This window comes from Taudactylus pleione, unplaced genomic scaffold, assembly GCF_031769625.1.
Source record: "Taudactylus pleione unplaced genomic scaffold, aTauple2 ptg000296l, whole genome shotgun sequence".
Lineage (NCBI taxonomy): Eukaryota > Metazoa > Chordata > Amphibia > Anura > Myobatrachidae > Taudactylus > Taudactylus pleione.
In genome coordinates, this window is record NW_028284698.1 from 4,907,751 (window position 1) to 4,923,252 (window position 15,502).

General features: G+C 43.6%; 1 protein-coding gene across 1 annotated transcript in view; it reads right to left on the reverse strand.

Annotated features, from left to right (window-relative positions):
- The window catches only part of LOC148511666 (protein kinase C delta type-like), a 39,283-nt gene extending 24,588 nt beyond the window's left edge, over positions 1–14,695 (reverse strand). Inside the window, exons 1-3 of the mRNA XM_088482803.1 lie at positions 14,628–14,695; positions 4,064–4,237; positions 1,967–2,058 (exon numbers count right to left, since the gene is read on the reverse strand). Of these exons, the coding sequence (XP_088338929.1) occupies positions 1,967–2,058; positions 4,064–4,186 (215 nt within the window). The 5' untranslated portion in view covers positions 4,187–4,237; positions 14,628–14,695. The remainder of the gene's footprint in view (positions 1–1,966; positions 2,059–4,063; positions 4,238–14,627) is intronic.
- Positions 14,696–15,502: the final 807 nt, after the last annotated feature.

The following is a 15,502-nucleotide window of genomic DNA, read 5'->3' on the forward strand; positions in this document are numbered from 1 at the left end:
TTAGCCTCTACCACCTCTGATGGGAGGCTATTCCACTTGTCCACTACCTTTCTGTGAAGTAATTTTTCTTCAAATTTCCCCTGAATCTACCTCCCTCCAATTTCAGAACATGTCCTCTTGCTCTAATACTTCTCTTTCTTTGAAGAATGTCTCCTTCCTTTACCTTGTTAAAACCCTTTATATATTTGAACTTTTCTATCATGTCCCCCCTTTCCCTTCTCTGCTGCAAACTATACATATTAAGATCTTTCAGTCTTTCCTGGTACGTTCTGGGGTGTAGACCTTGCACCATTTTAGTTGCCCTTCTTTGTACATTCTCTAATGTACTAATATCCTTCTGGATATATGGCCTCCAGAACTGAACACAGTATTCGAGATGAGGATGTACCAATGACCTACAGTATACAGTGGTCTTATCACTTCTTTCTTTCTACTACTGATTTTTTTCCCTATGCAACCAAGCACCTGACTTGCCTTCCTCACTGCTTTGTTACAGCTTGCCTTTAAGTCACCTGAAATAGTGACTCCTACTGTAGATTCCTTTCCTCTTCAGTAGTTTCCAGTATAGTGCCATTAATACTATGTTTAGCCTTTGGATTTTTGAGACCCATGTGCGTGATCTTGCATTTTTTGGCATTAAACTGTAGTTGCCACATTCTTGACCAATCCTCTAGTCTACCTAGATCATCAATCATTTGTTTTACCCCTCCTGGTGTGTCTACCATGTTGCATATCTTTGTGTCATCTGCAAAAAGGCATAGCTTCCCTTCAATACCATTTGCAATGTCACAAATAAAGATATTCTGCCCATATAAAGTGGGCAGAATAGGGAGAATCTCACCAGGAATCCATGGTCCAAGTACAGATCCCTGAGGTACTCCACTGGTAACATTTCCCTCTTGAGACTGCACTCCGTTTACTACAACTCTCTGTTTCCTATCCTGCAGCCATGATATCCATTCAACTATCTTTGTATCCAATCCCATGCTTTCCAGTTTATTTAACAGTCTGTGATGTGGAACAGTGTCAAAAGCCTTACTAAAGTCTAGCTTATCTATATCTATGGTCCCCCTTTATCTATTTCCTTAGTCACCCAGTCAAAAAAGTCAATAAGATTTGTTTGACATGATCTCCCACCAGTAAATCCATGCTGTTTTGAGATAATCTATGACTCTTTATTTTAAGAGTGTTTCCACCAATTTCACTACTTTTGATGTAAGGCTCACTGGTCGGTAGTTACTTGCCTCTTCCTTGCTTCCACTTTTGTGCAGTGAGACAACGTTTGCTTTTTTTAGTCCTCTGGAATTACTCCAGTAGCTAGTGACTGGTTGAATAATTCTGTTAAAGGTGCTACCAGCACCCCTTTAAGCTCGTTTAGTATCCTTGGATGTATCCCATCAGGCCCCGTTGATTTATCCACTTTCTGGTTTGAGAGTTCTGTTAGGATCTTCTCCTCTGTAAATGTGCTTGTACCTACTGTTCCCGTCTGCTCCATGGGAGGTTTCTGTCCTCCCTGAGCTCACCTTGCGTTACGGTTTGACAGTCAAACTCCCCACATGCCACTGTCCCCTTGCCTTTTTCTCTCAGTAGTGAATACTGAACAAAAATAATTATTAAGATGATCAGCTATTACATTGTCTCCCTCAACAATACTGCCTCTTTCTGTCTTTAATCTTTTTATTCCACCTTTTATTTTTCTCCTTTCGCTTATATACTTAAAAAAAAAGTTTTGCCCCCTTTTCCCACTGACTGTGCCATTTTCTCCTCCGCTTTTACCTTTGCACATCTGATTACTTTCTTAGCCTCCTTCTGTTTACAAGATACTCCTTTTTATTCTAAGATATAACACAGATGTAATTTATGCTTATAAACACTGTGTTATCTATTTCTATACATCAGAAGAAAACGTTCATTAAGTCCATCCTCTATCTAGTTGTGTTTACAAGATATCATTCTATATCCTCACCTTGCACTGGGGATGTCAAGGCGGCCTTCCCTTGTGAGGAGCTGATGGAAATCCCCACCACATGCGTACTCCATGCCAAGAAGCACATGCTCCTGTTTATGGAAGAAGCAGTAGTATCATTACACATGTCGGGGAAGCCAGGAGGGAACAAATTGGACTGTGGGGAAATGTCATCTATTTACCAATAATAAATAAACAGAAATTATATGAGTTTTGCATTTTTAAAAATGTTTTTCCCTTATTTTCTCCTCTTGGGAATATAATGGACAGTCATAGGTAGGACAAGGAGAACATACAGTGGGTAGGAGAACTGGTAATAAGAAGTATCACATTGAATGAAAGCTCTATAGTGTTTTTACAGTGAAGTTCTTAATACATCACACCAGTAAAATTTTTATTTTTACAATGACAAATTAGAAAAGGAAATAAGTTGTCCTACATGCAAACATTGATAATAATTCAAGCATCTAAAGCAAAACATCACAATTAATGAATAATTACACAAGGGCTGCATAACTACATTAGCATTAGAAGCTGTTATCAATGGCACTGATCCCCAATCTATGGGCCACATAGCACTGATCCCTAATCTATGGGCCACATAGCACTGATCCCTAATCTATGGGCCACATAGCACTGATCCCCAATCTATGGGCCACATAACACAGGCAAAGCCGCTCTCTTCTTCCTGCAGGAACCAGGACAGATACACGGATACCTGGTACAGAAATACCACTGTCTCCCTGTATCTGTCCTTTCTTGCATGGCCCTGAGTCTGGCTTTCTGCAATCACCCACACAGCTGCAATGAGGCCTCTTATAAGTAATGTCAGTCAAGCAGCAAGAATGAATGAGCTACACTGTGATATGCCCCCAGACCATTACTGTCCTATAGTAGAGCATGGTCTCACAAGTTTTACCACATGGGAGGACAGGTAAGTGATATGTAGGGGAATGTGTTACTGCATAGTTGGGACAGCTACTCTTATGGAACCTGTGGGAGGTTCCTGATTTTTCAGGTAGTCCTCCTGTACCCCCGGAAGAGCAGGTACTTCTCCCGCATCCCACCTACTGCCGAGTAAAGTGGGCAGAATAGGGAGAATCTCACCAGGAATCCATGGTCTGTCTGGAGGGGAGGGGCATAATGACGCGTTTCTATGATAAATGCATCATTTGGCCCCACTACCTATTCAAATATGGGTGATTCACAGCATTTTGTCATAAGGGGACACAGCCTATTTATATAAATAGTCTTGTCCTGCCCATTACTGCCCACCTGCATCTCCTTTCCAGCTTCTCCTGGAGAGCACAATGTAAAAGTAGGTAAGTATGAGTTGGGAGGGGTGGGGAAGAATTACAGCATGTTACTGCAGTGAGGAGGGGGAATGTCTTGTTACAGAGGTTAGGGAGGAATGTGTTATAGCAGTGATGGTGGTATAATAAATAATATATCCCTATAATAGTGGACAGCTGGCTCTTAGCTGTATTTCCATATTAGGATATCCCATACTCATCACCTGCTATGTCCTCCCATTTATCAGCCCTGTAACTGCAGCTCCTCATATAATCCCACTATTAAATGATTATCGGCGAATGTCTGTGACATATTTAGGCCAAGTAAACAGCCAAATGGAGCCTCCCGGCAAATGGAGCCTCCCTGCGGCATGGGGCGACTGGTCGGGTAAGGTGGGCTGGAGGAGGGGGAACGATGAACTGACGGAATGCAGTTCCGCCTCTTTTCGGCCCACTTTAACAACTGCATCCTTCACTTTTAATAAGAAATGTAACCATATTCATGTACTGCCAGCACTGGAGTAGATATGGCAGGAGATACAAAATTGCTGTGTACATGAATATAAAACTGCAGGAAGCACTTAATAGACTGATGCGACACATACACTCATGTACAACGTTCAATTCTATTGTCTATTTTCAATAACCTCTATATCACCAAGTGTTGTAGATACAGAATGCCAGGATTTCTGGAAATGATTAGATGAGATTTGCTTTCTAGGAAAGAAGAGTCACAGCAGAGGAAATTGAGGATATATGGTATATGTGTATATATTGAGCAATACAGCGATAATGACAGCAGTACCTTGGTCTGGAAAGCAAAGTACCCATGGATAAGGAAGGCGCTTCCCGATGCAAGTTCTAATATCCTCCTCTCCACAAACACCATATCCTCCTCGCCCTCCGCTAGCAGCTCTCTCTTGCTCATGACTTTAACGGCCAAATGGTGACTGCCATAGGAATCTGCAGCCAGCAGGACCTAGAGGAAATATTACAGAGTCATCCTCATAAGCCACACAGGAATGTAAAGGCAAATGCATTGTTGTATCACAGTGATTGTGTATTACCTGTTGGATTACTGAAAAAGAAACGATAGACCCATAAGAAGCTTTTGCTATGTAGGCTCCCTCCCACACCCATAATCCAATTTAGCTGGGACCATGGATGGGAGGATAAGGGTCTGATCACCAGTTCCAAGTGTTCCTGGACAGGTACTTTGAAATATACACCACCCTCCACCAGCTATCAGCACCTTAATTGCTGGAGGTAAAAGTATGCAGAAGAGGAGCATTTGCTAAGTGTACATTAGTGTTTTCCACTTTGCAGAAAGAGACTTGAAGTACTTGGAATATGCAGCTGCTCTAATGTGTGATTAGCTGACAGTGTAAAGCTTGGTACACACTAAACAATGTTTGTACCCATCAATGCGACCGGTGTCCCCAGGGCCGGATTAATAATGGGGCGGGTGGAGCTTCAGCTCCAGGCCCACCATAAAAATAGGCCCATTGTCAACAGGATCAGCTGGCAGTGTTGATAGAAAAAAAAAAATCCTGCCTCAAGCTGCCAGCTGCTGTGTGGCGTGTGCTTTCCGTGGCCCTGCACACAGAGCTGGATTAAAGGGAGGAAACGGACATCGGACATTAATTAAAATGGAACTGCTGCAGTGCAAGGAAGCAAGCAAAGAGAGATTGGGCGTGTTCCGAGTGTGGGGGCGGGGCTAAACGGCCCAGTGTACTGTCCTCCTGCCTGTTGCTGACTGTTGATGGTTTGCCATCATGGGACAGAGGGCAGATTATTTGCTACAGAGCCCCTGTTTACTTTCAACTCCCTAGTGACAACATCCAGTACCTGCCTGCAAAAGGTAAAAGAGAGTTTAACTACTGTTAAGTACAGTATGTGTGTGTGTCTCATGTGTGCATATATGATCCTCTGTATGTGTGACCCTGCATGCTTATTTGCACATGTAACCTGCTGCATATATGACTGCATATATGACCTGCTGCATGAGTGACTTTATATGTGATCTGCATGAGTGGCTCTGCCTATGTGAATACTTGTATATGAAATTATGAATATATGCTAAATAAATGTTTCTTATGTTATGGAAATGGTGTGAAAGGCTCTTTATTATGTACCGCCTACTTGTAGCTCCCTCTTACTATCTAATTTATTATGACTATGCTGTTAATTTAAGGCTATAGGGACCCCCACTTTTAAGTGACTTGGACCACCAAACCATTAATCCAGCCCTAGCCCAGCCCAATGAAAACCACCATGCTGTTCCCTCCCTGCACAGAGAGGGAGAACTCCATTATTTTCAGTTCAAATGAGTGAAGGACCAGGCTTCATCATGATTTTGTCAATGACCAGTGCCCTTTTTATATATACATATATTCCTTTTTAAGGACAACAGTGGATACGAATACATATATTTTATAAATATATTTATATTCACACATGCACACACACACACACACACACTAGTAAAGGGACTCGGTTTGCCACTCGCTCAGCCCCATCCTGCCTCCCGATCCGTCCAGCTCCCCTCCTCCCCAATCCATCCCTGCTCAATACTTACCCGCTCCTGGCACCCACAGAGTGGTCCTCCTCCGTCCTCTCCAACTACGGCCTGTCCTGTGGTTCGCTGCAGTGGATGCTTTTGGCTCTTATGGTGAGTCCCCCGGCTCCCACTATGCATGTCAGAGGCAGGACAGATGTTGGCGGATTAAGATATATATGTGTGTGTGTGTGTGTGTGTGTGTATGTATATACAGATATATATATTTATTATTATGACACCAACACAGTGTACTATAGTCAGGATGTGTGATTCCAAATGCCGGGCAGCATTTGGAATCGCACATGGTATCATGGGATATGAGGTAAGCTATTTTCTTTTAGTTTTGGCATACCCCTGACGACAGGAGTGCTATATTTTGTCCACATTCAGCATGTCCACTGCATAAAGTTGACATGTTCTGAATGTCGACATCCAGGATGTCAACAATTGAATGCAGCATTACATTATGTAGATGGAGGCCTATTATATGTGCTGCAGATTTATTTAGACTTTTTTTCCTTTTAGACCTAGTTGATTTGTACATTTTCTATGTGATAAGGACTCTAATGCAGTTGTTACATTCTTTTTATTATATACGTGTCAGGTTTATTGGCTCATTGTGATTAGCATCTTAAGCTCACAGGATCATTATGTTTGTATATGTGTTATTACCTTCTTTCATGTACTTGGGACTATTTCTTTTTATGTATACACTCTATTATAGTAACTATGCAAACCCCAGTCAGGATGCGCCAACGTGATTATGCACTTCTGCTTTTACTGAGAGCAGCTGCCGCCGATTGCAGCCTGCCAGGTCCATGCTGGAAACTCAACTATGGATATTTAAGGTGAGTTTAGAATGTACATTGGGCCTGATTCACAGTTGTGCACAGTTCTCACAGAGAGACGCAACTGCTGTATTAAAATATGTAAAAGAAGCAGAAAAACACCCACTGCATGCTTTGTGATCCGAGCAGTATGCACCATCTGTATGAATATCGTTCATTTGAGTGACCCTCAGGTTACCAAGGATGGCTGTGAATTTCTCACTTCTGAGGCAATAGAAGCTGCATCCAAGGGTGCAGTCACAAGCCTCTGTACGCCCAGAAAATGGGGCTGACACACCATCATTTTCTGTAACTCTGGCCATCAACCCCCCTGTCCCCAAACAGCTGCAGCATGTCAATCATGCTGTGGCTTAGGGAGCACTGCAACCATAATCGCAGATAGAGATCTGCACATATGCAGTACAGGTTCTGTGCATGTGCAGATTGACAAACATCGGAGATGTACGTAAATCATTGGGTTTGTGTACAACTTTCAATCAGGCGCATTGTTCCCTGAGGAAAGAATTCAATTCTGAAACATTGGAACACAAGTGTTGAGTGCTGACTCATCTGTTTAAAAGTTCCCTGAGTGCTGATGCCGATTGCACCTGGCAAGAATATATATTTGGAGGAGTGCCACGCCCCCACAACATTGGTCATACCCTCCACATTACTAGTCAGACCCATGTTGTGTTGGTCACAACCCCTGCGCCGGCACACAATAGGGCATTCATAAGTTTCAGCTCCAGGCCCATGTGGACCTTCATCTGGCACTGGGTGTCTACCCCCGCCGAGGGGCTGACATATCGGATGGATGGTACACAGTAGACGATCCGGTGCCTGACTGCCCGATATGTCTTACCCTGCCGCATCCCACAACATGGGGTCATCAGCCGCATCATCAGGTTGGACTGCATGTAGGACCAACCTGATGATGTGGCTGATGACCCCACAAGAGTGCGCACTTCACAACATAGTGCGTACACACTTGACGATTTGAACGATTTGTCATTCTGATGCTTTGGAATTTGGTAAATTGTTCAAAAAATCATCTAGTGTGTACGCACCTTAAGAGATGGCTCCTGATTGGCTACCCAGCTATTAACTATCCTGGCTCACTGGAGCCTAATGCATATTATGTAGGGTCAGGGTGTAACTGTAATTTTGAAGGAACTCCCAATAATTCTAGAGTCACATCCTTCAGAGGCTGTTTCATTTTATGTCTGTTTGTAGTGCCCAGTTTACTTTATAGCATTGTCTGCGCTTTTGACAATACTAACTGTTCCACAGAAATGTATAAAAACAAGCAACTTTAATATAAAATACGCATAAAAATCCCCACAAGTCTCCGAGTGCTGCCGCTTGTTTGTGCTGGTATAGTATATATATATATATATATATATATATATATATATATATATATATATATTAATATGCCAAAGGCCTGGCACTCCCAATTACACACAATGTAATAACTGCTGCCGGTGCCCTCACAAAATTGTAGAAATACAGAAGACCAAGGTGCGGCACTCACGGCATCGATTCAATGATAGGCGACAAGTGGCGTTAATGTATCAACGTTTCAGTTCCTTGTTGAACTTTTATCAAGATAGAAAAATGTACAAACAACATACATACCTTTATACGTGTAATACACCACGTGTAAAGCCGGGAGCCGGAACCGGGATCGCTCGCCCGTCAGCTCACACCGGAAGCTGATGTCATGACGTATAGCGTCCAGGTCCGGCAACCCTCAACTGTGTCACCATCACCATGACTACCGCAAAAACAATAACAATTACATTTAAAACAGCACGGACAGAAAAACAACTATCAGTTCAATACATAACATTGAAGGACATAAAATATATCCAATAACTTTGTACAAATATATGTCTAGCAAGGATTCAATAATCAAACGACATAGTTAATAGAGGTACTTATAGAAAGCTGTTGAATGAAATGTTCTCGTTAAGCCCTCTCGGAGAAATTACATCTAATTGCGCTATCCATCGTGTCTCACATTGGAGTAATTTAGTAGCACGATCGCCACCTCTTAATAAAGGAGGAATATGGTCGATCATTCTGTATTTAATACTAGAAAGAGAGTGATTAAACTCAACGAAGTGACGCGCCACAGGTTGTTCGCTGGTACCACTAATCAATGCATTACGGATGGCAGAGCGATGCGCTGCCATTCGTTCTTTGAACTTCCTCTCGGTTTTACCGATATAGGAAAGTCCGCAGGGACTTATAATTTGGTATATCACAAAACACTTATTGCAATTCAATTGATGTCTAATAAAAAATGTTTTTCCACTATGAGGGTGTGTAAAAGTATCTCCCCCTATCATGAACTGACAGGTTACACATGAACATTTAATACATCCAAGCTTCTTTTTAAAAAATGATTGTGGTTTAGTACCCAGTTTTGATACATCAGTTTTAACTAACAAATCTCGTAGGTTACGTCCCCTTGAATAACTAGGCATAAGAGATGTGCCTTTTAGATTAAGAGTATGATCTGATTCAATTAAAGACCAATTGGATTTAGCAACTTGACTAATTCTAGAGGAAGCCATGTTAAACCAATGTGAGACACGATGGATAGCGCAATTAGATGTAATTTCTCCGAGAAGGCTTAACGAGAACATTTAATTCAACAGCTTTCTATAAGTACCTCTATTAACTATGTTGTTTGATTATTGAATCCTTGCTAGACATATATTTGTACAAAGTTATTGGATATATTTTATGTCCTTCAATGTTATGTATTGAACTGACAGTTGTTTTTCTGTCCGTGCTGTTTTAAATGTAATTGTTATTGTTTTTGCGGTAGTCATGGTGATGGTGACACAGTTGAGGGTTGCCGGACCTGGACGCTATACGTCATGACATCAACTTCCGGTGTGAGCTGACGGGCGAGTGATCCCGGTTCCGGCTCCCGGCTTTACACGTGGTGTATTACATGTATAAAGGTATGTATGTTGTTTGTACATTTTTCTATCTTGATAAAAGTTCAACAAGGAACTGAAACGTTGATACATTAACGCCACTTGTAGCCCATCATTGAATCGATGCCGTGAGTGCCGCACTTGGTCTTCTGTATTTCTACAATTTTGTGAGGGCACCGGCAGCAGTTATTACATTGTGTGTAATTGGGAGTGCCAGGCCTTTGGCATAATATCTATATATATATATATATATATATATATATAATATATATATATATATATATATATATATATATACACACTATACCAGCACAAACAAGCGGCAACACTCTGAGACTGGTATGAAAGTGTCAAAAGCGTATATTTAAAAGTACATATGAAAAATGTGACACCAACATTTCAGGACTATTTCATCCCTTTATCAAGCCTTGACAAAGGGACAATATAGTCCCGAAACGCTGGTAATGTCTCTATTTACTACTCTAGAGTATTATTGTAGCTGGAGCGACTCCCACAAATTATCAGTCCAGGGGTACTGTATCCGCACAGTGCTTTCTGATTTAACCACAATATATATGCAGGAGCTTGTGTTTATGATGCCGATCTCATCTCACTAGTGTAGGCACAATAGCCACAGCGGTCTGCTGTTTTGTCATCCCGCTTTGTCACCGTCGGTGCCGCCGCTTCTGTGTTTTCCTTAGTTCAAAAAGGGATCTCTTGATAGCGGGTGGGTGAATTGGCTCAGATGTGAAAATATATTTCATGCTGTATTTCTGATGATATATATATCTACTGGGATCGGGACTACACAGACCCATCGTAGATTGATTGCCAGGAAGTGCTGTTTGTGGGTGGTAACGGGGGTCGTCGGCTGAACTCAGGCATGCCAATGCGTTTGAATGCCATTGCAGGGGCATGCATAAATTATCCACTATGGTGCCCTACACAGCCTGAGGCCTGATAGCGTGCATGGAAGTTAGCACTTTCTGAGTAAGGTCAGGGCTTGTGCAAGTGTGGCTGCGATGGTACACGATTGTACTGATGGTTTCACAGTTTTGCTAAACATTACTGATGTGTGTAAGGTAAAGTGGGCGTCCTTATGTTGTTCTCCAGCGGCATAGCGATCGCAATGGATTACCATACTATCACAGTTGAACTGCGGGCGTAATCGCTATTGCATTCACAGTTGCGTTCCATAGTGAATCAGGACCACAGTTGGAAGATTTCTTTCTTTAGGATTAGGTCAATTCTTTAAAATCAGGGACAAGATTAATTTCATTATAATCATATTTCTTTATTATCAAGGGCATCATTTATTTGTTTAGGCAACAATTTTATTTATTATGGATGCAATATTTTTTGTCACATATTTTCTCTGATAGTCAGTGACCCGGGGCACTAAGTGCTCTATTTACTACAATCCGCATTGTAATGCAGATTGTAGTGTGATATTACCGACTGAATTTGCATTGCGAATTCAGGCAATATCACAGGGAATTACTACAAATCCCTTGCCAGTGGCAGATCCAGGGGGGGGCGATTGGAGCGATCGCCCCCCTTAGCGCAAGCGCCAGACACTCCCCCATACAGTGTGCAGCCTCATGTTCCAGGTGCAAGTCATGACCATAGAGTATTGTGACTTCAGTGGCACTGGCAGTGCTGCAGTGTTGGCTGATGGTCCCGCCTCCCGCTCCGCTCCTCCACCTCCTGTTCCTGTCTGTTTTCGACTCTGGGCACAATCCACTGCTGATGCTCATTGTCTAGCGCAACGTGACAGCGGCTCCAGGACCGAGGCCAGGCAGTAGCAAGGGAAGCAGCTCTGCCACTGAGGTAATAGAAGGCTCCCCATTTATTACCTCTCTATCCCTCCTGCTAGAGTTCCAAGCGTCCCCTCATCCTCCTCCCGCCACTCTGCCCCCCTGGTATTTGGGCCGCACACTGCAGGAGCAGCCAGTCTCTGCAGCCCTGGGGATGGTTTGAGGAACAACTGTGTGTGTCACTCTGTGATGTGCATGCTGGCACCAACAACTGAGGAGCTGTGGGGTGAAGTATATAATATATACACACACATAATGTGTGTTCCTGAGGAAGGGGTCACTGAACCTGAAACCTAGAATAAAAAGACACCTGTTTTCACCTTTATCGAAGTCTTCGGAGTGCCGCTGATGTGCTGCTGTTTACATTGGGGGAGTGATCTCGGTTTTCTGAGAGCACCCGGAGCAAGGTATAGACTCTCATTGTGGTCAGCAGAGTGCCGGGCTTTCAGTGAATTGTGTTTATATATATATATATGTAAGTGTGTGTGTATATATAGATATATGTGTGTGTGTATATATATATATATATATATATATTTATTAGGTGCTTTCCATGGGGAGCAGATCCAGGCAGTCAGAATCCTGACGTCTCGGTCCCAACTGGGTTAACATACCGACACTTGCTGGTCGGTATGCTAACCTTCTTTCTACCCTAACCCTCCTTCCTTGGTGCCTGAACCTAATCTACCCATAGTGCCTAAACCCAACCCTCCCCCCTGCACCCTAAACCCAACCCTCCCCCCTTAGTGCCTCAGCCTCCGTCTAGTGCCTAACCATCCCCACCAACCCGCTACTTACCTTAGGCATCACGGCAGATGGGATACTGGCGCCGGTATTGTAAGCGTCGTCATCACCTCCGCCGGGATAATGAACGCATACCTTTCCATGCACCTATTCACAATTGCACTAAGGTGTGTTCCCACCCCACCCAAAAGGGGAGATGCCAGAATAGGAAAGAGGAGGAGTCATGGTTATTATGATTAAACAGCCACCCCTAAATGAAAAGTCTAGATCCGCCTCTGTCCCTTGCAGAGACAGAGCTTGCGATAAAGCTCTGTCCCTGTGAATCCCCTCCACCCACTAGTCACGGTATTTTTGCAAAAAATACCGTGACAAAGTGCCCGCGCATGCGACGACAGGCCGCACCTGCTACCCCCCTTGTGCTAAGCCCGCCCCCGGCTCTAAGCCCCGCCCACTGCAATCTCGGACCCCCCGTGACCCCCCCTCCCTTAATTACACTTACCTGCATGATCCGGGCCTACGGCGATGTCTTCCATGTCCTCCGGTCAGGTGATATCCCATACTGGGACCCGATCACCTGATGACCGGGCCGCAGTGCAGCATGGGAGACCACACAGCTGATCACTGGGGCCAGCTCCCGCCTCTGCTCTGCCTTTTAGAGCACAGCAGGTGTCCGGTAACCGGGGGAGACCCTAGATAACGCCACCTCCAGATGGCGTTATTATCACAGGGCCTCCCTAGGTATTTTTTTCACAATTTATTTTTAGTTACTACCAGGCAGATCACATTTCCCATTACAGTTATGGGAAATGCAATCTGCTTACTAAAAATAAGTGATACTTAGGGGTTGGAGTAGAATTTTACAAATTCTACTCCAATTGCCCTATAGTAACTGTAGGGCAAACTAAAAAAAATGTGAAAAGGGTGTCAAAGCACCCTATTTTACTTTATTTTAGTAAAAATAATGTTAATAAATAGAGCCCTAAGAGAGGCCTGACAGTGTGGATCTGGAAACCCCATCTCATGTATGGGTAACAAACTGCATAATAAACCACAGAGTAAACTAACTCCTGAGTCTTTTCTAATACTTTTACTGACAAAGATTTTGCAACCGCGGACGTCCTGGTGGCTGAATAGCCCGATGCCAGAAACCTAAAGATGCCGAGAGGGTGGTAAGTATGCCTATTTTTAGTCCCGGGTCGGGATTCTGATTGCTTTCTATGGTGCATATGCAGTCAGCAATTGCTTTCTATGGTACATGTGTAGTCAGCAATTGCTTTCTATGGTACATGTGCAGCCAGTGATTGCTTTCTATGGTGCATGTGCAGTCAGTGATTGCTTTCTATGGTGCATATGCAGCCAGTGATTGCTTTCTATGGTACATGTGCAGCCAGTGATTGCTTTCTATGGTACATGTGCAGCCAGTGATTGCTTTCTATGGTACATGTGCAGCCAGTGATTGCTTTCTATGGTACATGTGCAGCCAGTGATTGCTTTCTATGGTGCATGTGCAGTCAGTGATTGCTTTCTATGGTGTATGCGCAGTCAGTGATTGCTTTCTATGGTACATGTGCAGCCAGTGATTGCTTTCTATGGTGCATGTGCAGTCAGTGATTGCTTTCTATGGTGTATGCGCAGTCAGTGATTGCTTTCTATGGTGCATGTGCAGTCAGTGATTGCTTTCTATGGTGTATGCGCAGTCAGTGATTGCTTTCTATGGTGTATGCGCAGTCAGTGATTGCTTTCTATGGTGTATGCGCAGTCAGTGATTGCTTTCTATGGTACATGTGCAGCCAGTGATTGCTTTCTATGGTATATGTGCAGTTAGTGATTGCTTTCTATGGTATATGATTGCTTTCTATGGTACATGTTCAGCCAGTAATTGCTTTCTATGGTGAATGTGCAGCCAGCGTTTGCTTTCTATGGAGCATGTGCAGCCAGTGATTGCTTTCTATGGTGCATGCACGGTTTGCAGATATACACACTTGCACATGCATCAGAATCAGTCCCTATGTGTCTATCTTTAGATTTTACTACCTCTCTGTAAACTGCTCACTAATTAAACCCCAACCGCACCACAGAGCACAATGAAGTGACTCTGCCACCATCCCAGCACTATACCTATTAAAGATGGTTCGATCAAACAAAGTTCCAATGAAGTTTTATTCTCCCCCAAATAAATCTATTGACAACCAGCCTATTAGATATGTAGCTCACCCGATTGCATGTACATAAGCTACAATCCAGAAGCCCTCCAATCCAACCCCAAAAGCCTCACATTTATACTTCACAACACATTAACAACACAAATATTCATAAGTAAACATGAGGATTTCCACATGAGGAATATCATTATATGGAATGTGTATGCAAAATCAAAACTGACAGATTGAATGAAATTGTGCTGCAGCTTTGCTCATTTCTAATAGCATCCAAACTCCCCTGTGACTATTGGAACTTCATTGCTTACCTTTCCAAAACTACCCTGGCCTAACTGGTGGTAAAATGTAAGTCTCTGGATGGTCTCAGAGGCTCTATGGCAGGATGACTGAGCACTGCTGGTTCCTGATGGAGAGAAAAGGTGAGATAAAAGAACATCAACATCTGCCATATATTATAGATCATTAACTGAGGGTTTTATTACAGCAAAGACCACATAAAGACCTGGACATCCCAGTGACATGAAGATTTCTATTCCTGTATCCTACTACCTACTGAGTGCCAAGTGCAGTAATAATATTAATTAATACTATCCATAGTAATAATATACATGTATGAATGCATACAGATATAAACAGGGGCTGGCTGGCAACTTTTAGCCTGGGGGCAAATGCATGCAGGCGGCCCTGGCAGAGGAGTAGCGTGTGTGTCCGAAGAATATGTGTGCTACGGCGCCCCCCCTCCAGTGTTCCAGGGTGGAGGCGGGTCCATATGGGATTAATGTAAGGTAAAAATAAAGATTAGGGCAGCCCCCTGTCGTAGTGCCCATATGCAGTGCCCCCGTGTGCCACAGGAGAGAACACCCTTATGCAGGCCTCCAGTAGTGCCCCCAGTAGTAGTCCCCCCCACTTGTATTGCCCCCAGTAGTAGTAGTCCCCCCTTTGTAGTTCCCCCAGTAGTAGTAGTCCCCCCATTTGCAGTGCCCCCAGTAGTAGTAGTCCCCCCCTTTGTAGAACCCCCATTAGTAGTAGCCCTCCCCTTGTAGTGCCCCCAGTAGTAGTAGTCCCCCCTTGTAGTGCCCCCAGTAGTAGTCCCCCCCTTATAGTGTCCCCAGTAGTTGTAGTCCCCCCCTTGTAGTGTCCCCAGTAGTAGTAGTCCCCAGTAGTAGCAGTCCCCCACCCCCCT